The sequence below is a fragment of the Varroa jacobsoni genome, unplaced genomic scaffold (assembly GCF_002532875.2).
Source record: "Varroa jacobsoni isolate VJ856 unplaced genomic scaffold, vjacob_1.0 scaffold_621, whole genome shotgun sequence".
NCBI lineage: Eukaryota > Metazoa > Arthropoda > Arachnida > Mesostigmata > Varroidae > Varroa > Varroa jacobsoni.
In genome coordinates, this window is record NW_019213523.1 from 594,007 (window position 1) to 620,550 (window position 26,544).

The 26,544-nt window shown below is 39.3% G+C and overlaps 1 protein-coding gene and 1 long non-coding RNA gene across 2 annotated transcripts in view; one reads left to right on the forward strand and one right to left on the reverse strand.

The window, feature by feature from the left end:
* Nucleotides 1-26,409, reverse strand: part of LOC111261994 (uncharacterized) — a 29,138-nt gene extending 2,729 nt beyond the window's left edge. The window contains exon 1 of the long non-coding RNA XR_015311769.1: nucleotides 26,106-26,409. This is a non-coding gene — a long non-coding RNA (uncharacterized LOC111261994). The remainder of the gene's footprint in view (nucleotides 1-26,105) is intronic.
* LOC111261992 (uncharacterized) overlaps nucleotides 7,848-26,544 on the forward strand; it is a 32,752-nt gene continuing 14,055 nt past the window's right edge. Inside the window, exons 1-5 of the mRNA XM_086968915.1 lie at nucleotides 7,848-9,423; nucleotides 14,808-15,032; nucleotides 20,969-21,272; nucleotides 21,990-22,153; nucleotides 24,621-24,866. Coding sequence (XP_086825041.1) covers nucleotides 21,110-21,272; nucleotides 21,990-22,153; nucleotides 24,621-24,866 — 573 coding nt within the window. The 5' untranslated portion in view covers nucleotides 7,848-9,423; nucleotides 14,808-15,032; nucleotides 20,969-21,109. The remainder of the gene's footprint in view (nucleotides 9,424-14,807; nucleotides 15,033-20,968; nucleotides 21,273-21,989; nucleotides 22,154-24,620; nucleotides 24,867-26,544) is intronic.

Sequence of the window (26,544 nt, forward strand, 5' to 3'; positions counted from 1 at the left end):
TCTTGAAAACTAATATCTAAAAGCCTTTAACTAATATAAAATAGACATACACAGAACATGTAGACAAAACATATTTCGATTACATGATAACGGTATCGTTTTGTTTGTATACCGTTTACTGGTACTTCATACTACACCCACCAGCCAATACGCACCGGTTGAAAATAAATAACTATCCTAACGTAAATCAGCAGACGTATAAAATTTAGCCGAGATTAAAAGTTCTATTACATGGTAGTTTTATTCAGAACTATTTCTACCTCTTATCTATATGAGAAAGAGGATGTCAAAAGAATGCTTCCTTGATTTCTGTTAATTTTAATAAAAATGATAAGATTTAAGCAAACAGCATAAAATTTCAAAAAAAAACATCAGTCGTCGTTACGAGCGATAAACTATGGTTAACAATCGAACAAGAATTACCGTTTTCCAAAATACCATATTTTTGGTGCTTTGTATATTCAGAAAATATTTTTTTGGTAATATGTATGTATGATGGTATGGGGAACGAGTGAAGTGCAATAGCAAACATACGCAAAGTGACGCCAGGCGTGGAAATGATGGACGTATTACCAGTGCATAATATTTTTTGTTACACCTAGACCCATAATGGTATAAACTGACCGTTAGCTATCCGTTCGCATACGCTATTACCAGAAATAAGGGTTATACAAAATGTAATATTATAAGAAAATGAAAGATTATAAGAAATGATGGTATATCGCACAATTTTTTTAAAATAATTTTGTGGAATATGTTAGAAGCGTTAGAAAGTGACACACTTTATCCTTTGAACAATGCAAGAACTTCAGTAATAGGTTACGTTTTACTAGTCCTCTAAAATGAGCAGAATGCAAAGCTCGCCATTTCTTTCCTCAGCCGTTTCCAGAACCATAGTAATAGTGACTCCTTGAAGTTTCTCAATTTTAAAGGAAAACGTAGTCATAGTGGTGTTCTTTTTGTTTGCAGCCTTGGACAATAGCGGCCTCGCTGTTAAGCCGTATTCGAGACTTATTGGAGACTATTTGGATCCCATTGACAAGTCTGCATACAGTTGGTGATAGCCCGATATTTATCACAGCCTCTATAACCATTAAAGGAGTCGCTAATAGTCTGGTCAGAATTCAATCGGTACCGAACATTTTTCATTGCGTTTCTTTATTACCTAAACTGTTCCTACTACGATAAGATCGTCAAACCAGGAAGACTTTAGAGTTATAAGCCCCCCATTTTAAATGAATTTCTTTATTCTTTAAATGGCTCTAAAATAGCTAATTCAACTTCTTAACAATTCAAGTAAGTATAAGGCTATTGTTAGAAATTATCATTTTGGATACAAATACTTTTCATTGAACGCCAGTTACCCTACAGGTATAAAAGATTTGCCAACGAAAGCTTCACTAATGTTTTTATGAACACAGAATGCGGCATGGTCGCGAAAACAAATAATACGATACAACAATTTTTTTCTGACAGGAACCGGCCCCGCGAAATTAGTGGGCCATGAAACTTGGAGTTCAATATTTTCAGTGTCTTCTATATCTGACAAGCACACGCTTTACGTTTCTCAGTTCTTCTAAGTAAATAAGATAAAAGAGAGACACTTTGTTGCATAGACAACTTAATGGTGGTACGTAACGGAACGTATCCATAGAACGAGTAGCTAGTATCTCGTTATTACACTCGCAATTTTATGGGGATTTTCTCCTCACGAGACAAATTATTAGATAGACCAAGTCGGGATTTGCAGCACGCATTCACTTATCACATATAGACGTTGGTGGGAATCTGCACAACCATGTTCTGGCAAATCGGTGTAGCGTCTGTCCTATCGAGAAAATTAATCTGGAATCAATATTTGCGAAATCGCTTGAATTTTAAGGTAAAGTACAAGGTAATAGCTTATTTTTGTATCTTCTATAAGACAGAAGCTTGAGTTGATGCGAAGACACGTTTGTCATTTACAGCTGATTACGATATACGTACGCCGATTCTACGTAACTGATCAGCGACGAAGACATTCAAACCAGCTAACTGATCCATTCTAAATGTCTACTGATGCCATTTCTCGTAGTGATTTCGTGTGATTTCCTAAAAATCAGATAATACTAGCCCAAGTCTCTCTCATGGAGAATTGAACACGTAGAATCGAACGGTGCTACCAGATCTGGATCTGCTGCATGGAAGCAACAAACATGTGTTTAATTGATATTAACTTGATAAGCATTTATAAATTCACTAGTTTAACTTTCAAATTTGGCCGATTTTGTAAAAATTGGTCTTGCATTTCTTGAAAAATTGATATTAATTTGTTATATACGAACGGATCACGGACCGAACAGCCAGAACGTCATCATGGATGCCCATTAGTGATGATTCTTCAAAACAATGCAAATATTCCTACTATTCTAGACTTTTGAAAGATAAGGCACACGTAGACGAAAGAACCGCAAGGAAATTGTTTATGCAAAAGAACACCAAGTCATTACTGCCATTTTAGGCCAAATGGGACACTTTATTATTGTTACAGATATAAATAGATGAACCGTGTATGACTAAGCTCTCTGGTTGGCCTAAAGTCCTTTTTGTGCTTCCGTATGTAGAAGAGTCCTTCTAAATTACTTGTTACCAAGGCTGTCAGATGCAATGCTTTTAGTGTTTACGTTTTTCACAGAGGCTAAAAAGTTCTATACGATATACTATAATAATATGTACGATTTAATCGAGATGAATTAGATAGGTAGCTTTCTCCCTTATCCAGTTGGATCTGAAGAACGAATCAATTAGGTTCTCTGTAGGACAAATGTAATCCCAACAATTTGAATCTGAATTTCCCGTATCCGATTGCTTCGAAGAGTTTTTTTTGTTATTTAGGTTTTCATACACCCAGTTCTGTATTGAACCATTTTTAACCCAGTGCCTAAGTAATATTTAAATATGAGCTGCGATTGACACGCCGAGTAACTCTAACTAGTGTAATGAGAGATCTGTGTTATTTAGGAAGAACTTCGGCCTTAGACATTAGGACTAAACTAGTCTAGCAACGTTTTCCTGTTGTCTTACATACAGATCCAATCATAATTAGTCATCCAGTGTAGCGGCCAGCCTGATACTGTTCACAAAAATCTGAGAACTTTGTCTCTTGATAAAACTTCATTGCAACATGCGTATTTGCCCCTTTCAAAGTTGTTGGAGCGAAGCTGTTATGCGGTAATTGTAGGAGAAACTAGATTTTAAGGTAGATAAGAAATCTGCGTTGAACTTCAAAGCAGTAAGAGTCTGATAGGAATTGCGCGACGACAATGTATCAGTTGTCTTTTTTTTTTTGAACAACTGTACACGTCATGAAGTTACATTGATTTCACAAAAAGACCTGCAACTTCAAGTTCTCAGGCTACTCAGGTCAGATGCCTTGAAACAGATCCATCTAATCAAGCAGAATTCGTCGCTTGTTTTTGCAGCGAAAGCTAGCTAGCTAGAGGCAAATACATCTCGAAAAATAGGAAGTTTGTCTTTGGTTTCTTTTGTATGTGCAACACATAGATGTCACATCAGCCATATCGTTGAAATTTAATTCTATCTCATATTTAATTTCAGAATTGATTTGCAAATGGTGCATAGATGATATCTAACTGATTTTTAAAATAAAGTCGAATTCACGCTTGGCGTAAGCATAACGATCGTCGAAAGCCATATCAGGCCTCATTTACTAACATGGTTCGATAAACATTCTTATGTGAAACCGTGAAAAATCTGTAAATTGGACTCATTTTATACATGAGAGATATTCTTTTTTTATCATTAGCCATTCCTTAACTATTACCTGAATTTGCTAAATGTGGCCGAGTTACGAGCAATGATAAATTGGTAAACTTTATTCGATCCTAATGTTTTTGGAAAAGTATATCTATCTTTAACGTGATACCCTATCGACTACATAAACGTTCTCGTTCCTAATCTATCCATACCTAGCAACTTAATTAGGTAACATAATTAGTCTGACTCAAATCTTCTTTGAATTATATAAGGATACTTATTATCGATGTATCCTTGATCTGTATTTGTTTCTTCGTTTGAAGTACTGCGTGTTATATTACTCGTAACTTTTTTATATTTACGTTTATAAAATATTCGATTCGCTAATTAAATAATCTTCCTCGATATATAATTTGTTTTACAAATATAACTTATCTTATGTTATTATATGACATGTTGCTATAGAATACAGCGTTTTCTTATGGCTCGTCGATAGAGTCACAATTTTTATTTATTTGGAATACAGGCTGTATTTGTCGTAACTCATGAGGAAGCACCCGTCTTCAAAACTCGCTTTGAAACTCAGCAGACTGGTAACAATAAAATGTTATTTTTTTATTTTGCCCTTATTGGATAATTATCGTAAAATAGAGTATCAGCTTTAGTGACCCAGACCCAATCAATTATAATACCCATCATAAACAAACATTTCAAGACGTTGGCTATCACTGCAATCAACGCCATAAAGTGAGTTGTGGCTTTAACACTTTCAACCTCATCAACAAAAGTTTCCATAGCTTAATCTGCAGCGACTTTTGAACGACCTAACGCTTCTCTACGAAAGAAGATCCAACAAAAGATGACGATAAATAAACGCTGACAAGAACAAACATGCAATTGCCGCCTTTGTCTAACTGTCCGTTCGCTATATTTTTTCCTGCAGTGGCAGACACTAAACACCTGCTAACCATCAGAAGACTGAGGATGAATTATCCAGGACGATTTTGCCGTCTTCGATACACTGAGAGGACTGGGTAACGGCCAGTTGGGTTTCACTTACGCTCAGTATTAATTCCGGTAATTGTTCTTCTGTCCCTGTTAGCTTCGAGTGGAAGGGTTGTGTCATCTGCAAACTCTTTGACATGGGAGAGTCATTGAAATGGAAATGCAAACAAATTGATTGAAAATACGTTCCCTATTCGAAATTGTCGACAACGCTGGCGTCGAGATTATACCATGAATGACCTCCGTTAAGTCGATGAGAGTCAGCTAAGTGGACTTGGAATAGCTAAGTAATTCTTCATTAAAATTAACATTGATTTACCTTTAATTGCTAGATCTTTATCTTCAAAACAACAAGAGCTTCCAGTTTGGCGAACAGCATTCGTTTCTAAAAGAACCACAAGATGCCGCCACTTTCGACGGAAACCGATAGTTAGGAAATGAAAATAAGTAAATCGTTTTAAACCTCAGGGACGACGAGATCTGCCAGTTCATCATTTGATTCTAACGAAATGTCGAAACTTGATTAAATCAAATTTTTTCAGGTTGTGATTTTACATAATTTTTTCGAGCCGGTATACTACAGCCTTTGTTTGGTCACGATATTTGTAGAGGTACTGTCGCTTCTGCCTCATGATGCCTAAAGGCGCCACCAGACCGCTAAGTTCGTATTTTTATTTATCATCGGAAAAGTTCTATCGAACCGTGCTCTTTATCTTTCAGTTACTTATTTAGTAACGCTGATTGCACATTGTTTTAAAGTGACAATGTAAGAGCACCTTCGGACTCAATAGTACATTGAAGTTCTGCCGCTACCGGTGACAGTATGAATGCTTGCTGGTAAAAAGAACCATTTGCACGCTCACTGGCGCACCAGGTAGAGACTTGTTCGTTATGTTATACAAACCAGGCGCGCAATTTACCCAATTACTTGAAGTCGTATTCTTTGCTGTTTCTGCCTCCTACAGGAGAGTCTTCGCTAGTTGCGGAGGTTGACGACACCGGGCTGGCTACAACCACGACAATGATGTTGTTAACTGGTGCGGAGGACGAACCTATCTGCAAGCGAGTGTCCAGTGGAGGCGACCTTGCATTCGACGCATCTCAGCTAAGCTTCATTGAAGAATGCACGGAGGAGATGGAGTACGAATTTACCGAATCCAGAGATTCCCTCACAGATCTGCCGTCCTCTCATACGTACCGAAAGGAGCTGCCACTTAAGGTTTAAGAAATTTTATTTCATAACAATATTTATCTCAACTCAAATATGCATGATTAGAACATTTCTTAGCCACCTAGAGAAACGTACAAACATTAAGCTTTCTCTCAATTTAGCATTATGGGTGACGAAACCTGTGTATTATGGGTAGACCTCTTTCTGGTTAGGAGGCTTATGTGATACGCATTTGATTTGGCTTTAGGACGGCTTCTTATTCGTTCTTTCGGACGACTACGAATGGTTCCGGTTGTATGTGGCGGTTTATTCGAAACACTTGGACGCGTACCACAATATACTCGATCCCCTGCCTGGCATCTCAGTGAACATCTCCACGCTGACCCAGGTGCGCCTGCAAAGCCCTTGCCAGTTTAAGGCCCAAATGCCCGACCAACAGCTCTTTCCCTTTGCTGTTATTGTAAGTGAATTTTTCATGCGTCTTTTTTTCTATCTATCATAGCTTGTTTATGTTCTCTAGAATAGTTTTGATAAATGCGAATGTCGCATTTTATCTTTGTAAGCCATTAGAGCCAATCGAAGATAAGCCCTCAACGGTACTAAAAAATGCATCCTTTTTTATTATGGAGAATCGTTTAGGAGAGATTTAGCCGTTATTCCAATTTGATGGTTTTAAAAGGAGCAACATATTTACCGCTCATTGCATTAATTTTGCATCATCAAAATATACTCGAGTAAATCATCAGGAGTTCGTGAATAATCTACGAAATTCGAATAAAACTACCCAAGAAGATATCGTGATATATAAAGCAATCGATGTTACTGCAGGACATCTGATTGACAGTCTGGTTCCACTTCGGCCATCCAACGTCCTGTCGGTGGGTGCTTATGTTCACGATGAGGCTTCCGTGCAGTTCACAACAAGCGAAGTTTAATATATAAAACGAATGATATTAATCAGCTGATACGAGTTAGACACCAACAGGGAGCAGAATGAACAATGAGAATATAGATAAATTGATGTAATCATAGAAAAAAGGAGCTAATTATATTGATTCTTTTCATTTCACAAATTTCTATACCAGCCAGTCGATATAACAGCTTAACGTAAGCAACAGAAGAAGCGTATCGTTTTCGAATGTCAACGTCGTATCTAACGAACAGCTGCGCTAGGGGCTATCGTTGTCAATACGCTGTGGACAAAATTAATACGATATACATCTGAATACGATAGACATCTGAATATAGGTTTTCTGATCTTTGCAAATAAATCAACACATCGCTAAATTGGAAATAGCGCAGTTCGGCATTATTTATATAGTTGAAAATTGTGGAAGTACAAGACACAAGTTGCCAGTTTTCTCCGTCTCACTTCCCAATAGACCTAGTTATTCTCAGCGGATCAGCAGGCAGGTTAACAAAGAGTAGCTATAATCTCATTTTCCCCATTTGCCGGCATTCTGTGGGCAGACTCGAAGTGGGGTTCATATTTGCCGTCGCAGCAACGAAAAAGTTTTCTCTCTATTCTGTTCACAGCAAGACCCTGTTTCAATTCCAAAGCTAGAGAACCAAGGTGAAACATAGTGCAGGCGGGACAGCTGGCAAGCAGACTGGGTCGTCGGACGGCGGCAGCACAATCGCGGGGACTTTGGAAGGTATGCCGCTACGATCATTTCTGGGGTTGGGGCGGGGGATCGCTTCTTCGCGTAGATTCTTCCTCAACTCCCTCTCCACTCGTGGTAGGCTTTTTCCGCGGCCTTCCCAGGCGCTGCTGCTGCTGTCGCCGCCGCCGCCGCCACCACCGCAGGCCAGCCCTTTCCCGTGGCCCGCGTTTCCCACAACACTCGCATTGACTGTATCCCCATTGACTAGCACAGCCATTGACACTTTTGTCCTGTCCCCAGTGCAGAGCACCGCTAAATTTGAACGACAGCAAACGAACGTCGGCCGTTTGCTATATTTGGCCTGCGCTCTGCTCCGATAGTTTTCGAAGGGCCGGTGTGGGTGCAAACTAACCCAGAACCACCTCTGTCTCTATCTGAACTACCCAGCCACCGACATTCAGACGCCTCTTCCACATATTTAGCACGGTCAACTTAGCAGCAGCAGGAGGCCAGCCAGGTCCAGTAGCGTGTCCACAGGATGTATTGTTGCAACATCCCTTTCGGTAGCAGATGAGAGGCTGTTACCGTTACCGCAGCAGTGGAAGCTGTAATAGTAATTGTGGTCATAGTGCCAATGGATGATGGTCGCTTGCCGAACGGGAACGCCGGCCCGCCGACTCGCTAACTTGACGACCGTCCGTCCGTTGTTTGTCTTGCGGTTTACATTAACAAAAGTAGTTGCAACAGGAACTGTAGAATTTCTTGTAGTTAGGACAGCAGTCGTAGTGGACCAGTCGTAGAAGTACCCTAACTTACCGAAGTTGTCAAAATGGAAATAATAACACGAAGTGGAATAGTGGAACAGTAGTTGTATTTGTAAGCATTCGTAGGTAGACGTTTCCGTACCTGTCGAGTTGTCGACTGCGGAATTATGAGAAGGTTACTTCAGTTCAACAAAAGCGACTGCAGCGACGACGGTGGCAGCAGCGGTTGCAACTCAGACTTAGATTGCTGTTACTACGATGAAGACCGCCGGATATGATGCGAGGTGTGAGCGTAATAGCGCGCGCTCAGCCTCGCGGCTTCCCGCCGGTGGCTTCCAGTGGCTTCCGGTGGCGACGGAAAACAACACGTCCTCCTCAACGATGTTTCCTGGCCACCTGTTAAGCTGGCACCACCATTATTATCTATTGTACAACAAAAACAATAACGGGACGAAGAACCAACAACAGCAGCAGTAGCAGCGATGAAGACGAAAGTGACGAGTCTATCGAAAACAGCGGCGAAAGCAGTAGTAAGCCATAACAGCATTAATATCAACGGAAACAGTAGTTTCAGCGGTATCCCCGACGAGTAGCTATAGCAGGAGCGGAAGCAAAAATGGATACGCTATGTCGCGCGGTTAGAAGGTGCCTAAACGCAGAAATACCTGCACTCATTTGCATGCGGTAGCAATAACAGGAGTTCTTTTTTCTGTCGTTGCTGTTATTGTTCAAGTTAGACGCGACCAAAAAGGACGAACATAAGTGTACAGTCATTTGTGTGGGTCACCAGATCAGGCAAGGGCTTCAGACCATGAACAGATAGGCCTGCGGTTGAAACATAAGAACATTGTAGGCCTAGAAGAGACGCATTTAGCTATCATAGAACTGCAACGTAATGACTACGACGACGCTGAAAAGTGTTGCGAAGTGACAAACGTCCAAGAAAAAACCGGGTAACAGACTAATCTACCGAAAGAGGAAACTGCACGCTACAGTGGCTCGCCAGGTTAACTAGCTGAATGCACTTTAAAAGTTTAGCCAACGGCAATAACAGTAGCAGCGGTCGTACTTTCTCCGCAGACTGCACAGTTTCACCATAGTCAATGGAGGCAGGGATTATCAGGTGGGTAGACAAATAAGTGCAATAGAAGAATCGTCTTCGCAGTTACTAACTTCACTATGTAGTTCCCTTTCCCTTTGCTTTCAGCGGAATCACCATTCGTTCTACTCATGCTTGGAAGGCTTGCAGAAAGTTAGGACTGTAATTATTCCATTGGCTTATTTGTCCTATATTACGACACAACATATAATCCATCTATTATTGTATAATAGATGTATAAATACATATATAAGAGCTTAAGACTTGCCACGAAAGTGTGGGCATATATACGTAAGCTTTGTTGCATTGGCTCGATAAGAGAAAATCAATCGGCTTAAGAAAATCGCGTAACAATGAACTGCATAGACTCCAAACTTTGTGGTCAACCAAAGGCTTTATTCAGCGCAAACACTGTAAGAACGTACCGTTAGCGTTAGGCTGGTTCAACAATAAGCTGGGATTTTTTTCGTGGTCATTGGCTTCAGCTTCACATTTGAACCACCTAACCGGTGAACGGAGAATTAGCCTTGTAGATGTCATATAGAAAATTATGAATTACGCTCTCGACTACAGAATCTGCTTGGTAGAAAGGAAGACGACAGCATAGGTTTCTCAGTAACAGAACTACTCGTTTTGTATTCGGCAAAGGCTCGTATGCTCGTAGATTCCCCTTTACGGCTATCCATCATGAATAAAGAGGCTAGTTAAATAAATTAGCTGGTTGACACTGCCAGATAGATAAACTCAGTTTACTGATCGAATGTTCCATTTCCTATTCTTGGCCCGTCGTTTTTTCGTCACTGTGCTTTAGAGAAGCGAAAAATGATAGAAAATCATTAGCGTTCTCCGAGCCGTCAGCGTATGATAAAAGTAGAATTCCCATTGGATTTAAATATCACGAAGTATTTTCACCTGGAGCACCGAAGATGTGGCTGTTTTCTATTCTATTTTTACTGGTAGAATTCATGGTGGTGGACTTGATGAAACAACAGGTTGCTTGCTGTGATAAGCCTAGCTTGAGTAGATTTTATGGAAGCCACCCACGCTCTTCTCTAATCTCTTTCAAAAAAATAAAAGCGACCTCTGACGGGATGTTTAGCTCCGGTATTACCAATCAGTGGTGCACTCGACGCTCCTTCTTTTCGCAATGTTCCGATTTCACCATAAACTATTTCATGTTGAGCTTTTTATGCTTTACGGTTGTTTACAACTTCTTCACATTTCAAATTGGCGCGGGCATCAATAATAATCCATTCATCCGAAATGTGATATGTTCGATGTACCTTTAACGAAATTTGCAGTTCTAGTTTCGGGCTTGCCACATGGTATTATAGGGGCTTTCTACAAACAAAAAAAAGGCCGTGGACAAATTTACAAAAGAAACTAGTTTAAAATTCCCAAAGAAAGAAAATTATACACATTCAAATAAGATCACCTCTGCCATACTGGTAACGGTCTCCTTATAAAATGAGGTAATCTGTCTCGTAATTTTCTATGTTGGGCATTTATTATATTTACAAGACTCAAATTGGAGGGAAAGCACTAATCATATAGACCCTGTTCTTTATCTAAGAACAGAATGTCTAATGCCCATCCTTAATTTGCGTTCATTTCAAAGCTAAAAAAGTCATAAGATTGGAACATCGGTGATTAAAGTTCTACGATCATTTATCATGAGCACTAAATCGTTTAATTAGAGCGCCATAAAGAACTGACGGGGCATTCACACTGAAGTTCAAGGCTGAAGTTTACTTGCCCCAAACGGATGCTATTCTTCGTCAGATAATCATATTTCTTAATAATTGTAGAGATATGGGTCCAAGTTTTAGGTTTAACAGGACTAAACATATTGAAAAAAATCAAGAACATTCTTAAAGAGCGTGTTCATTTTAGAATAGCACGCTATCCCTGAATGTGCTTTGGAATATGGTTGCCAAATAGATTGTGGGTGGTAGTTTCAGAGCGTAAGTATTAACATTTAAATCAGACAATGCCTTCGTTGATTTGGATTTACGGAGTCGCGATTATATTGAGTGAATTTGTAGTAATAATAAAATCTTAGTAATTACAAAAACGTGCAAATTATTCAAGCAATCAAATCACCTATATAATCCACGCCTACGAATCTGTTAATATCTAATCCTGGTCTCTACTTTGCTAAAGAATATTACGTATTAGCCTGCATAGGTGCATTGGCAAATCTTTATATCGGAGCGAATGTTCTAAAACTGTGCTTTGGAACATGATTTTGCAATTGTCTTTCGTATTGTCATTTCAATGTATACATTTTTAATCATTAACTTGAAACGTCACATAATGAACCTGAACTATTTGAACTTTTTATAAACTTAGTTGTTTCATTTTGAATCGAGGTATGCATCATTATTATTAGGTTGCCTGCTGTAATTTATTCACCTATCTGTCAAGGAAGCCCGAAAAGCGATTTCGATATATGTTGAAGTTTGAATAAAGTTACTATTAAGATGTTGTCGGAAGACTGAAGAATGAAATGGTAGTCGGTGCGTTTTTGCTACCGCCATTCTTGCTGCATGAATTCGAGCGTTGTCGTACTGTAGGACTGCTTTATCTTTGCCAACTAATGTTGGCTAGTTAATTTATTTATTGGTTTTTTCATCATTCACTCTAATTATTAATCGATGAGCCAGTACTCATAGAACTGTCGTACACAAAATCTAGCCACCAAACAGACCCCATACACTGTTGCAGCTCTGTGGATGATATGCCGCCGGTTCAGTTGTCTATCGATGTGATGAATTCATCTTAGATCACAAATCGAAATTAGCTCACTATTGTAATGTGATGGCAAAGGGAATTGAACGTCCCTGCAACTAATTCTCGCTCAGATCGTGTGGCATCCATTAGGCCACACAGGCATTGTATTTTCTACACGCGAACGAGAGTGTTAACATTTACCACCTTTGAGATTCACCATTCACTTTCTCTAGAGTTTCTCTATGAAATTCGTTTTCAAAATTTGCGCTTCGGGGTCTTTCGTTATCGAAAACAATCGGCGGTCAAGATGAAACAGATATCTGTGAATTATTCGATTTGTATCGCAACTCATAGTAATCTGTTGGCTAAAATTTTAAATGACTTTATCCGAATGGGAAATCTCAGATTTCGGAAAAGACAAGTGCATCTTGAATACGAAAAAGTGCCGCAAAATGCCACATCGCTAGAAGATAGCGTCATTTTCATTTATGCGGTTAGTGTTTGGTACGTTAACCTAATACGTTGGACCATCTACCGTCTTCGTTGTTTTCGTTTGTACATAAACCTTTCAAAAGGGACACATATTAATCGAAACATGTACGTCGTCAATGTAGCTGAGGTACATAAAAGCAAAAGGCTTGACAATAGACAGTAAGGAAGATCTTTAGTCTAAAGCAAAAAAAATCTAGTTTAATTGAATTGAAAAGCTTCTATATTCATAAAATTGACAGAACTCTTTTATGGTCATACGTTTGTCTAACAATGAAGAGTATTTTCAACCATCACCCTTCGTTTAATCAGCCACAGGGTTGCACTGTTGCTCTGTTAACCTTAGCCCCGTTAAGTTTCTCGTGGATTAATTGAGTTCCTAATATTAGCTTGAAGTTGTTAGGTCTGACCATTGAAAATATCATTATAGTTCACTCCGGTAGTTTGCTCACGTTGGTCTTCATTGCGCCACGAGCAATAAGCTTCTGTAAGAGAGTAGGGAATGGTACGCGATCCTGAAGAGCTTCAGTGCTAGCAAATAGAGCTCGTTCCGGGAGTTTAGAATTGCAACGCATTTGGAGAGCGCAATTCTAGCTGTCACTCCCAAATCGTCTGCAGGTATTCCATATATCTGATTCCAGGATGCTCGAAGATGGGGCGTCAGATACACGCATATACAAACCTAAGTAAGTGTCTAATCGTCACAGATCATTAATTGGACGCAGCATGGTTCCAATTTTATGTTTTTACGAAACCTGTCACCTAATAAAATGTTTGCAGCAGCCAATTTATGAAGACGTTAAGAAATAGGTCGTACACTATGTTGAGTATAAGGTAAATACACAAAAGAAATAGGTCTTCTGCCTTAGCAACCGTTCTCTTAGGTACTATTAGAAGAACGCCAATTCAGGCTCACTTACTGCGACCTGATTAGTAAAAGATGCCGAAGAAAGCGACCTTTTGAGGAAATCTTTAATAACGGATGTTCGAACTAAGCTATTAACACGAATTAGTAATGGTGGCTAGGAAGGTCTGAAGTGGTTTAGAATGTCTCACGAGTCTCTGCTGTTGCGAGTGTATATTTACGTTTAAAGGTCTGATTCGCGACCTACTTTTGCTACGTAGTTTATAAATATAGATCGTCTACGAATGTCTTGAATGAAATGAAGGCTCTTATCGAAAAAAATCTCTTTTGTACGAATTTAGAATCGAAACGAATGTGATGTCGTAGACGCAACGCCATCACGAGTATTGAAACTCGAAATTATCGAACATTTTTAGTAAAATAAATATCGTAATAAACTGAATCGTAGATTGTCGACCACTACTGAAGACAGGCTCAATGCAGTTGCTAAGCCATAGGATCTTTTTATATAGCATACGCCTTTAACTCCAAATAAGAAGAAACTCATGATGCAAAGCGTCGCGTGTTATCGTTGTACTCCGCCTAGTGACTTAAGCTACGATTGTCGTGTCATTGCCACACAGAGGCAAACTGAACTTGCCCTTTCAGAGGGACCGCTGTAGCTTGAAATAATTAAAAAAAAAATAGATATTGGATGCGCGTTATTGTAAACACTGAGCTGACGTATTTTGTGGATATCGTGACGAACATGAATCCACCCTGCCGCCAAAATTGCGTCCGGCTATTACAAAAGCATCTTTAGTCGTGCATAAGAACCCAATGTAAGATCCAAATTTGTATGCCTTATTGATTAGCAAAGTGTTGACAGCAGGTCCGTCTAACTTGTTCACTTCAAGAGACGGTGTATTATTGGTATAAACTGTTTCGAGCTGACACGACTATAGCGCTCTGCTTGTTGCAACGCTATCATCTCAAAAATTAAGTTTAGGAAATTGATTCGATCATCGAATAGAAGGCCCTTATTCAAGTTATTTAACGTACACACGCTGTTCATTGTACAGTACATAAAAATGATTTGTGATCGTACGAGTTGATCAGTCTTATAACGATGAATGGGCTATGACGTTATAAGCAGCGAAATTCGCAGAATAACTCCATTGGGATGCGAACGCTACGCTGCTTGGTTGTATTTCCTCTACATCGAGTCGTAACCTGTTTATTAGCGTATTCTTATAGAATACATCTATTTACCTATGTTATTCTATTATACGGCAAGTTCGTAATTCTACTTTTACTGATGTTGGTACTGCTTTAATTACAGAATCCGATAGCTCGACGAGAAGCACTGGCAGTTCCGCGGCCAAGTCGCACCCCAACAGCCTCCACGGGTTCTCTCGGAAACCTTCAGGGAACGTCAGGGCCACAAGGTTTCTTTGATCCTATCATCCCTCTTCGGCCCCAGAACACCCCCAGTCAGCTGCAACTTGCCGCTCAAACACGACATGAGGCTGACGAATGGGTGGCAGCCATTCAGAGCAGAATATCGGTAAGCGGTGGGATAACCTCTCAGTTATATACTTACCTAAGTAGAATTGCTTTTACCTTACCTCTGTTGAAGGTTCACTCGCATACTGTGCACTGGATTGCAAGCCGACATGCAAAATGATACTCTTTGATAAGCTTTCATGTATCTATATTATATATATGCAGGGCTTCTATAGTTTTGCTTGTCTGTTCTTGTTCACTTAAAAAACTGTTAAATTGTCAATTCGGCTCTTTTGTATTTTAATCTATTCTAAAGCTTGGCGCTTGCACCAATATATAAAACTGTGTATAGGGGGGTATATTTAGGTTCGAGACTATGGAATTGCGCTTTAATTTTGTATGTTTGCCAACGTCGAAGGTGAACGACGAGCCATTTCACCAAAGTAAATACATTTTTGGAAATCAAGGAGCATAATAATCATTATGCTGAAATAACGTAATCCTTGTTATATATCTCATCATAGTTGATTGCTTAATTAAGTAATCTGCGAAGGATTCTGTTCCCATAGAAGTTAGGATGCATTTAACTTGGTCTCACTACCATAATTGCCAGGCCACAAAAGACACCTAAAATATAAAATCTGTTCTAGTCAGTGACACTTCAAAATCAAATAAAAACTTATACCTGAAGCCATACAATAATAAAAGCACATTTAAGTTAATACTTAATAGTTTAAGTTAATAATTTAAGTCGCCTACGAATCCTACCGAATTAGTACTTTATGCTAAACATGACCAAGATGTCCATCAAGATTGACTTTGGCAGCTTTAGAACGGCTTTCTATGTGTATATAGTAATGCTGGACAACAAACAAGACGAAACCCTTTTAACGAATGCTTTTAATAAAACTGTGTTTACTGCGTGTTGTGAATACTGTGAAAAACGGGCTGTAAATTGACACCTAAATTGAATGCAGACACTTTCGATTTTGTTAGCCAATGCTCATGTTCCTGTAGCTTTCATGGTGTGTCCTAAAAAGAGAACGACGTCGTCACGTATCTTTCGCCTTATGCCACCAGGGGCGGTTACTATTCTGTCTCTTTTACTTTATCATCAAGCCGTTATAAAATTTAGTAACGTATTCAAGCCCGTTTGCGGGAGGAGCAATTACCGTACGTATTTTATAGTTTTTTTGCAATCACCGACGGCTTCATGCAAAGGCTTCAACAAAAAACCTAAATAAGCACCCCAGTAAATCATCTATGCAGGCAATTTGAACCTTTCTCGTCAGTGAATTCTGTCATAAACTCTGTAAGCAAGGGGAGCAGCCTTTCACTTAAAGGTTAGTATCTTTCGAGTACAGGGTTAGGCGGATAGTTCACGAAATCGAATGGCCTTAAGGTGATAAACAGCATGCATTTTGAATATGTGCACGGCATATAAATATATGGTGCATAAAATACATCTATCAGTTTTTTTTTTCTATCTCCCATGACGTTTTACGTCTTTTGTATTATTCCTTAGAGATTTGAAAAAAGTGATCGTTATCGAAATTTCCTCGCATACAGGTGGTGGATGTGAAATTCCTTCGCAAAGACTATCGACACCGAAGCTGGATCAAACACTTTCAAAATCTATTCGTCAAGCGAAGATAAACTGGAAAGTGAAATAGAAACACAGCATTTAATTGTATAATAAGTGGTCCAATGGAACTCCCTTATTTCTCGTCAGGGGGAAGGTTTTCATTTAGGAACGGGTTTAGTTACTAGAGTGATGATTGACGCCTAGTCGAGTAATAAGACTCTTTTTTAATGAAATTGATTTTGTCTACACGAAATGATATATAGTGCTGATATTATACTAGGTTTCCATTCAGTCCCCATCCCCTCCTCTTCAATATTTTGCCCTAATTCACTCGAGATGTCCATAAAAGCCATAGTATAATGAGTGATTTAGGTAACACTCAATAATTTAATTTATGCAAAATTTTCTAGTCCTTAGCAAGTGGACGTAAGGGGAGCAGAACCCTTTCACACATTGCTATATATGGATACTGCGAACTATTACAAGGAGTCGTCTCCGCACACTGTTCAACGAATCAGAAGATTTTGAAGATTTTTTTTTAGGGTGTAATTAATTCGGCATAATAAATGCACCAAGATTAATTTTTGAACACAGAAATTTTACTTTATCATGCCATTGAGCGTGTAAAAAAAGTAACAGAAATAAAAAACGATATCGCAGGAAATTTTTGGCGCATCTAACAGTGTGACTCAGAATGAAACGGCTGGAACTGCTTAGGATGTTCATACCGAAAAAATAACCAAACTCTACTAGCCGAGAAAGAGCACAACGAAGCAACCCAACGGTCTGTGAGCCAATCAAATCGTGAGCTTGGCATCAAACATTTATTGCATTTTAGGACGTTGCAAGCTAAATCTGTTGTACTAACGCGGGAAAGACACACTCAATTCTAACGAGACGGGGCATCCGTCAACCGTCGCCTTAATGTAAGAACATATCTTGATGAGAATTTTCCACACAAGTAGATTAAATGAGTAGGTCTTATGGAGTACCCTGCCTGTTTTCCAGACCTGATACCATCGGGCTTTTTCTTAAGGAGACATCTTAAAAATAAAGTTTTCCGTTAAAATCCGAGGGCACGTGCGCTACAATTAAACGTCGTTAAAGTTTATAGGCCAACAGCCTGCCGTTATCATAGTGTATTAACCAGGACAATAATCATTTTCAACATACGGGAGAAGTTATATATTTCATGTAGATTCTTGTACAATTTCAATATTTATCATATGCCAATTAAAGCTGGAGTTATAGTTATTACAATTGTGTAGGCGTTTGTTCAACACCTTTTATACATATTCGCTGGCACTAAAATTCCATGATAGATTCAAATGTATATAAGACAAAAGGGGTAACCGTATACGCTTCGAGCTTAAGATAAATCTTCCCCTCTATTGAAACTGCGAATTGCAACAACAGCGCGCATAAATAATACGCTAGACCGTAACAGGCATTTTAACAACGAAGACCCACAATTTGGCAACTGTACGATTGCCGTAGGCACAAAGAACATGTTTTTAAAGAGAGAACAGTTTGTATCGGGTAGAATAAAGAGTAAATAAGGAGTTTAATTCCTGCCGGCGAATAAGCTGACGAACATTGACACTACATGTTGGTTTCCCAAAAAATGCACCATTATTACTATTTCAATATAGACAGCAATTGATTAGGCCCGCAGGACTAAGAAGACTACCGCATTTTTCATTCGCTGGCATAAAACAATATCATCTATCGATATAACTGGCTGGCCTTCTTTTGTGTTTCATCACATTTATCATGTAACAATGCGTTGATAGATGATTTACGTGTTCTTAAGACAGATCATCCAATATCGCATCTCGTCCTATACCAACTACAATGACCTTCCGTGTATAAATGTTGCTCGAGTAATGGTACAGATTCGTTTCGATATAATCTGTATTGTGATTAGAATTGAGGCTTTCTGATTGTTTCCATACTCCATACAAGGAACTGCATCGCTTTGAATATGTTCCTGTTATTCCTGTTTCCCTAGCCAGGATATCTAACCTTGGACCAGGGTTTTCGCTCAAATACTTAGGAAGATGTTCCACTTCCGCACTATCTTCGTTCTTACCAATTTGCTCTACCAGTGACCAGGTGTGTCTTTCTCCAACAGGAGACCAGGTAATGAAAGGTGTGAGGAAGCAAATAGGACACTGGACTGAAATCCTCAGTGTATGACACACATAGTACCACTATATGCCGTTGGCGTCCTGCCGCAACGAAGCACGGTTCTATTTGAGAAGAATACATATAGTGCACGAAATGTACTGCGAATTAATGAGTGCGATCAGCAAAGATGTGCAGATAAATCAGAATCCGGACTAATTTATATCAAGAAACAGTTTTATCAATGCAAAAAGTTCTCAGCATTGTTATTTTAAGCGCTGCTCGTAAGGTTAAATACGAGGGGACTCTTGATCCTGGTGGCACTCAGTAGCACACGACGTTCTGTCACCTGGCATGACCGGGTGAGCTCATATGAGCCCAGCGTATTGTAGCAGAGATCAGTGGAATAATCGAGTCAACATGTCATAGTCCATTGCAAGGATGCCTGTTTTTACTTCCTAAACATGATTTTTTTTTGTATTTTGCGTCAGACAAGGTCACCCCTATTGTCAAACCGAGGACCTTTCTGAATCGTTCCAATTCGCAGAAGTTGCCTTTGATGCAGTAGTTTAAAAGGCCCTACCCCAGGATGGAGCGTAGGTGCATTCGGCTGAAACTGAATTTGCTTTCTTATTGAAGTTATAATGATAGATATTCAACGATACATATGAACCGTTTTCACAATGCAATATTATTAATAAAAGAAGTGATTACGACATCTCAGTATAAATAGCCTCTCCTAAGTAAAGCCGATATAGGTCACCAAAGGCGGAACTGGAACAACAAAAACAGAAGCTGCGGGTCTCTACAATTGGCACACGATCATTTTAATTGTGTAATCTTTAGTTCATTACGAACTGATACTTCAAAATGAGATCTATTAAGACATGGTGACAAACATGGAAAGAGGTCGAATGGGCTGTGCAGCCGGTACCTTTCTGAATCGCTGCTTGGTTTGACCTAATCAGGTCCGCGGCAATCCGTGCCCTCTTCTCCTACATCGTACGACCGTCATTTAAGACAAATCACGCTCCCCTAGTGATATTGAGATCTAGTCATAATCCCTTGGCTTCGGGCACTAGCTTATACTCACATAGCCACTGATAAGGGACTAGCAAATATTATAGCGGCCATTTATCCTTATGATTTTAACAATACACAAAACTCGACTGACAGTTGGAGCGTATTAACTTAAACGGAACTTAAAACTTGAAAAAGTGCTTTGAGCTCTTGTGATGCTTACTATATTCGACAGAGATATCAGGCCGCACACTCAAACCGCGCGTGATTTAATGAACAGCACACTTACGCTATTGAACAATTGGGTGAGCCCTTCTCCGCGGGCCACAGATATACAGGTGAAATAAACGATACTCTGCATATCTGTCTTAAATACATTGAAACAAGGCCCTAATTATTGTTTGCGTGGACGCTAGTAGTTTACTAATTGGAGGAATAGTTTCATCATCGAATTGCCCGATACACTTAGGGGGTGCCTCGAAGTTGCAAAGCTAATAAGTATATGTTAATAGCGAGCTGGTCAATACTTCTAATTTGCGAAAGATGCTACGTAATCAAACGCAAGATAATGCGATGAGATCGGTCTTATAGGTCTAGGCTTCGTACAGCGCATTGTTTTATGATTCCGGCAAAAGCCGGTGCTAAATACTTTCCTATGAAAGCGCTCCTGGAACATGCTCGCCCTAGAGGATGAGATAGAACCATATGGATACATATCGAGCACCGGATGCCGCCGATGCTACTTTTACGGAGAAATTAAGTGCACTGTATGGCCTCAAGATATAAATCAGTTCAAAGGTAACGCGTACATGTGAAGTCGAATCAAGGCAATGTATTTAATATTCGTTGTACCGTATGATACTGCTGTCACCAATGTGTGGCTGTGTGGAAAAAAATATGAATTTTTTGCCATAACATATCAGTTAGAGGAAAAGAATTAATGACATATGCATCAGACTGCGGATAATCGCGACCATGGATTAGAAGATGAATGATCGACTTTGAAGAGTGGTGATTACATTGACGCTGCTTCTTCTCACTCCTCGAGTAAAACAAAATGTAAGGTTAAGGGCGTATTCGTGATCGACTGCATTCATTAGGTAAGACTGCTCTAAACGGTTATATATAGAATCTCTGTGAAGTTCGATACTCATATTCGATGCGTAATATTACAAACGCAGATACACTTTAGCTATGAAAAGCGTAACAATGAGCTATATCTAATGTGATTAACGACTTTATCGTTTTCATTACTATTGTTCTAGGCATCGTCACTTGACATCGAAGGTCTAAACCTTGAAGGTTGTTCATCGTACGTGCCGATTGAGAGTGCCAGTGATCATCACGGCGCAATCTCACAAACCTTGCAACTTTTAGACGAGCTACTCAGAGAAACGCCTGTCGTTATGGAGACGAATGCCAATACAGGCAATGGCGGCAATGCTAAGGAACCTGTCGCCAATGCGACCATGTGCGCTGGGGTGGTCGGCGGTCAGGGCGCCGCTACTTCGGCGGTCGGAGCAGATGTGGCGCCACAGTTGCAAGCTAAAGCACAGCTGCAGAGCACCGGTAACTGTACTAATAATAACAATCAACATTTTCTAGATTTTTAGTATCTTGTAGCTGAGGTAATTTGTCTGTGCTTTTTAGTCGTTTCTTTTTTTTATCGTTATGCCAACTTTGTTTGTAACTATCAGAAATATACCTTAAATTCTGAGTGGCTTCAAAGGTCTTTCTCGTTATAAGAAATAGTGACAATCCGCTGATGACGGTATGTCTATTCACCGGTGACGTGAGTCAAGATGTTATCCACCAGGGTCCAGGGTTCTATTTAAGCGGTTCCTCTATAGAAGTTAAGCAATTAAATAGTGTAGTGAAGTTTAATGCAGATAACATTTAATCATAATCGTATGATAAGTATTGACAATATTCTATAATTAGTTCTGCGTAGCACCACATTTAAAATAAGCGCCTTGAACGGAAAGTTATTTCCGATTAGAGCAGGGTTCTGGGAAGGAATGATAGTCTGATAGCTGGGAGGATAAGTATACAAACGGCCGGGGGATCTGCAAATTAGGTGCGTTTTAAATTAAGTATTAGTTAGTTCATTTTAGGGCCTAAAGCGAACGTTTCTGATAAGAATATGAAACGAATAATTTTCCATGAGGAAAGTAAATAACTTCTATGCGAATGAGAGAAGATATCAACTTGCGCTTTTGTAGACATTGTACAACTAAATATAATAAGTACTGAACGTAATGAACGATATTTATCTGATTTTTGAAGTTTCGACGCCGGCCGGTGACGACATAGCTGCAGGTGCCAAACCAAAATTGCACACATCTTGGTCGGAGGAAGAGCGGGAACAGCATGCCAGCATAATGGCTCATCAGCAGGCTCTTCGAAGGGCTACGCACTTGCGACAGAGGAAGATATCCACTGAACTCAAGGTAGAAAACACCTGACAGCAAATGGATCAGTCCTACTAATGTAATATAAATACCTTTTACCTATTATTCTTTCTATGATTATTTATTTATTAACATAGAGTAGTGCTTTAGTTAGAAAAGCAGAACGCTGTCTTCTTTATAAAAGATTATATCTAAGCTTACTCTGTGCTTTAAAGTATGTTAGGTTTTGAAGAATAATATAAGTACTCGGTCATTTTCAAAAACAAAGTTTACGGATTGTGTAATGTAGACAGAGTAGAGCGTAGTCTATTGATCGGAAAGCTGCTAGGGGTTGGAATCAGTTTCCGTGTATAAACTGGATGTAAGAATATTTAAACGATTGCTGCTCATATGTTAAAGTTGAATCCTGAGACGATCACTCTGGACATTTTTAGGGATCTTGGTAGGGCTTTCTACATTTCAGTATTACATTCCGGTGGAACAAAGGGCCTAACAGGGATGGTTTGCGTTGAATGGCTGAATAATCGTTTGCCCCGAAATTTAGTCTGTTTGCGATTTGGATGATCTATTGTACCTAATAGTTTCACATAATATGAATATACAGTAATAAGATCACTAAGTTCAAATTTTTACCGGGTCAAGTCTCGTTCTTTTAAGTTGTCAAGAGATATGTATATTGGATTGAAATTAAACAAACGAAGTTCAGGTGTGTGACATTCCCTAGAAACTAGTCGACGCTTCTGAAGGCTACTACGTTGAACGTAGTAGTCAAGAATGCATTAATATGCTGATTTCTCCTCCTTTGATTTCTATGGCGACTAAACTCAGATAACCTAACCTTCCAATAATAATACTAATGATGTTCCAACAATACCAAAAGAAAAAGACATCAATCGCATACATTCGTATATGTCCCTCGTATATTAAAGACGTGTTGTAATTTATGCTATTGTTTTTTAAGTATGGTGAATAGCAACGTATTGAAAAACTTGACCTGTTCAGTACATCGAAAAATGCGGCATATAAGTTCAGGAGGAGGCGCCTTACAAACGGACGGTTTATAAAATCTGCTTTTCAAATAATCTTCTTGCAGTAAAAATGCAGTATATGTGAAAATATATTAAGTCTAGTGTCGGTGCGTCTGCAGATGCGCTTTTGTATGGCTTTAGTGTAACATATAGACATTATGCGTGTATGCGCGAACAATTATACGTATAGCACAGCCATAGAGTACTAATTGGAGGGGCTTCTGAGAAACGTGCATTGGTCCGCAGGGCGAAAGTGGCGTGCATTGAATTTTAAGTCTGCGCTCTTGCTGTACTATATTTTCTGCTAGAGCATTTACTGAGTTAGACGATGTATGTGCAAAAGTGCGGCGGACTGGACCGCGTTCTCTGCCTAACCGCTTAATGCCTTCGTGTTATCTTAGAACACCTAGGAATATATATACATATTAATAGGATGGGTCAAAAGTGTGAAGTCTATTTTAATGTCACAGAATAGAATTCAAGAGTGAGTATCTGGACGTGTTTTCACTCTTGCATTAACTGACTCTAGAGGCCTTAGTCCGCGCTATATGTGGGAAACAGTACCCACCAAATGTCCTCAGAGGGACCCTTAACAACGCTCGATTTGTTCAGTGTATTTTTTCGTAGTGAAGAGAAATCAAGAGCAGTTAAAGCACGGTACTCGAGGCCGCCATTTAATGTCATTGTCGCGTTAACCATTTTCGCACAGTAGGACAAGTTGGCTCCTCTTGCTGAAAACAAAGATTGTTTCTATCCAATGATTGCTTTTTATATTGAGAAAGTGCGTCTGTTTCGTTCCAACTCGTGCTTCAAACTCTGTCGCTGACAGCTTGTTGAAAAGCGGAGTTATGGAACACAACGTCTTATTGAGGTCTCTGGATCGGCATCTATACAGTTTATCCGATCCGTGCTCTTCTGAACTGTCCTTCATCTGTGAGTGAGTCACTTTTGTTTCAATGTTTTGAGCAATAGCCTAATGTTGTTTTGGCCAAAAAGACGTGTCGTCTATATTTTGAGAGACATTTGCGAAGCGGCTCTATAATTGATTTCCCATTTCGATAGCAAAACGTTACGAAATATAGACATTGTTTCAAACTGCAAATTTCCATTACTTAACATCGCATACACTGTTATTGCTTGACATTCCGCTAGTTCTTGCTTTAATATCAACATCGGGGGAGACGGACGAGATTGACGTCTATATATATATATATATATATATATCTATATATATAAATGGGTGCCCGAACGTTCGCGTTTATGATTTCATCAGATATGCGTATTTTATGGAAATTTCCCTTTAATAGCATGCATATTTACAGCGGCGTAATGCAATTACGTAAAGTTCTAACTAATTAACTGACAATAATGATGAGACAAGTTATACATATAATGTATTGAAATATAGTGTCTGGCATCAGATTCAAACCACAGACAAATGAACCATACACAGTAAGCTTGTTATAACATATTTCCAGCTTGAGACGATCCAAAAGCAGCTGAGGCGGACAAAAAAAGCACAACCAAAAGCGATCCCCGAGGAAGGAAATGATCGCTCAGCGTTCGAAGAACAGCTTCAGGAATTGACAGAAACTCTCAAGACCCTCGAGGGCAATCTTGGTCAAACAGAACTAGAGGCCCAGAAGACCAAACGCAATTGGGACTCGAAAATGGAAGAGGTCTACAAACACATATACGACCCGGCCACCATTCTCAATATAGATGTAAGATACTTTTAGGTTCATACCCAAAAAGTACACATGTTAGAAAGTGGTCAACATTTTAAAATTCTGTGAAGGTGTCTATTCACACTAATAAACCGTTATATTATAATAAAGCATATAGATACCAAGTCCGACTAAAATGGAAATACAATAGCAAAATTGTATTATTACCAGGGGTGTACTTACAAACCAATCGCCAGTAGGCCAATCTATGTATAAGTATTATAATCGATTATATTTGTATGCATAAAGGTATGTTTTATGGTGAAAGCATTTAGGTGTAACTCTCTAACAAGTCATAGAATCAAACAGTAAAAAATACTTGAATACCATGTGAACAGATGCTAAGGTGGTCTCTTGTCCAATTATGGTAAAAAATCGTTATTTGGAAAAAATGCCCACTTTAAACTAGCCAAATTAAAATATGATGATACTGGTAAAAATATGGTTATATAGGACTATGATGTTGTTGTGCACGTGAGATCTAGCTGGGAACGGGTTTTTCAAGCACTGACCTACAAGAAGACAGATTTAAGATTAAGTTCCTTCTTTAAGATACTTACACACATCAGAGTATTCAGTATCTGGGATCCGCATAAAATGTACCCTCGAAATCGACGAACAGTTAGTACGTCGTATCTAGTGGCCTGTCGAACATTTTCCTAATATTATTCAGAAAAGTCGTAGATGCTGTCTCGCTGCAACGCTCTCTTCAAAACCCGTATTCATCTTTCGAGATGGCTTCCGCGCTCTTCAAGTGGGAGGACAATCTCTTCGTCAACAGTTTAGCCAATGACAATGAGGCAGTTGGTATCCCTTTCTCTTTACGGATCACATCGTCGCGTAAGGGCCCAAAGTGAGCACGCTGTTAAGGTTCTCACTGCATACCCTGTCTAGGTCCGCAGGTTCTCGATAGCCTGTATAGCTTACTATTTGGAAAGCTTACGCCAAAGTAAATCACGCTTTGTTGCAGCTTCTTCATCAATCATCTTTTTGGAGAGCAATAATGTCACACAAGGTATTATATAAGTGCTAAAGCTTTCTAGGAGCGGTCGGGCGCACTGGCGAATCTTTACAGGCGTAACCTTCCATACTGATGACACTGTATACTAATAAAACGTAGTGAACCCACCCAAAGAACCTCTTTGGATCGAGATTGTAAAGTAAGGCTTTGCTGACGAGGATCTTCCGCGCTACAAAATGTATCGCAATGGAGATATATATTTTTAGCGTCCTCACCTTCTAGCGGTGGGTAGTTTATTTTAGAGAATATAGCGTCCCGTTAGCCAGAAACACGTCGATGATTAGATATCCGGCGTGATCCTTGAATTTCGAATTGCGCTTGACAGTCTAGCGGTCATCCTCTGCGAACGTATCCTGCAATGTTCACCCTTGATTCAGGTCGGGTTCAACTAAAACAGGCGTTAAAGTCATCAACAGTCTACAGATTTCGATCATAATTCTTGAGCAATAGGGCAATTATAATAACATGGCAGATGAGCCACAGTCTCTCATAACAATACTAGCGATTCCATATAACATTCAGTATTTCCGGAAAATAATGACAGCAAAGCTTCTAGTCCACTTTGCTAACCTATTTAACCGATATAACGAATTTATATACTATCATAACGACATTCTCAGTACTGATGTCACCATGTTTCTTCCTGATCGCTTT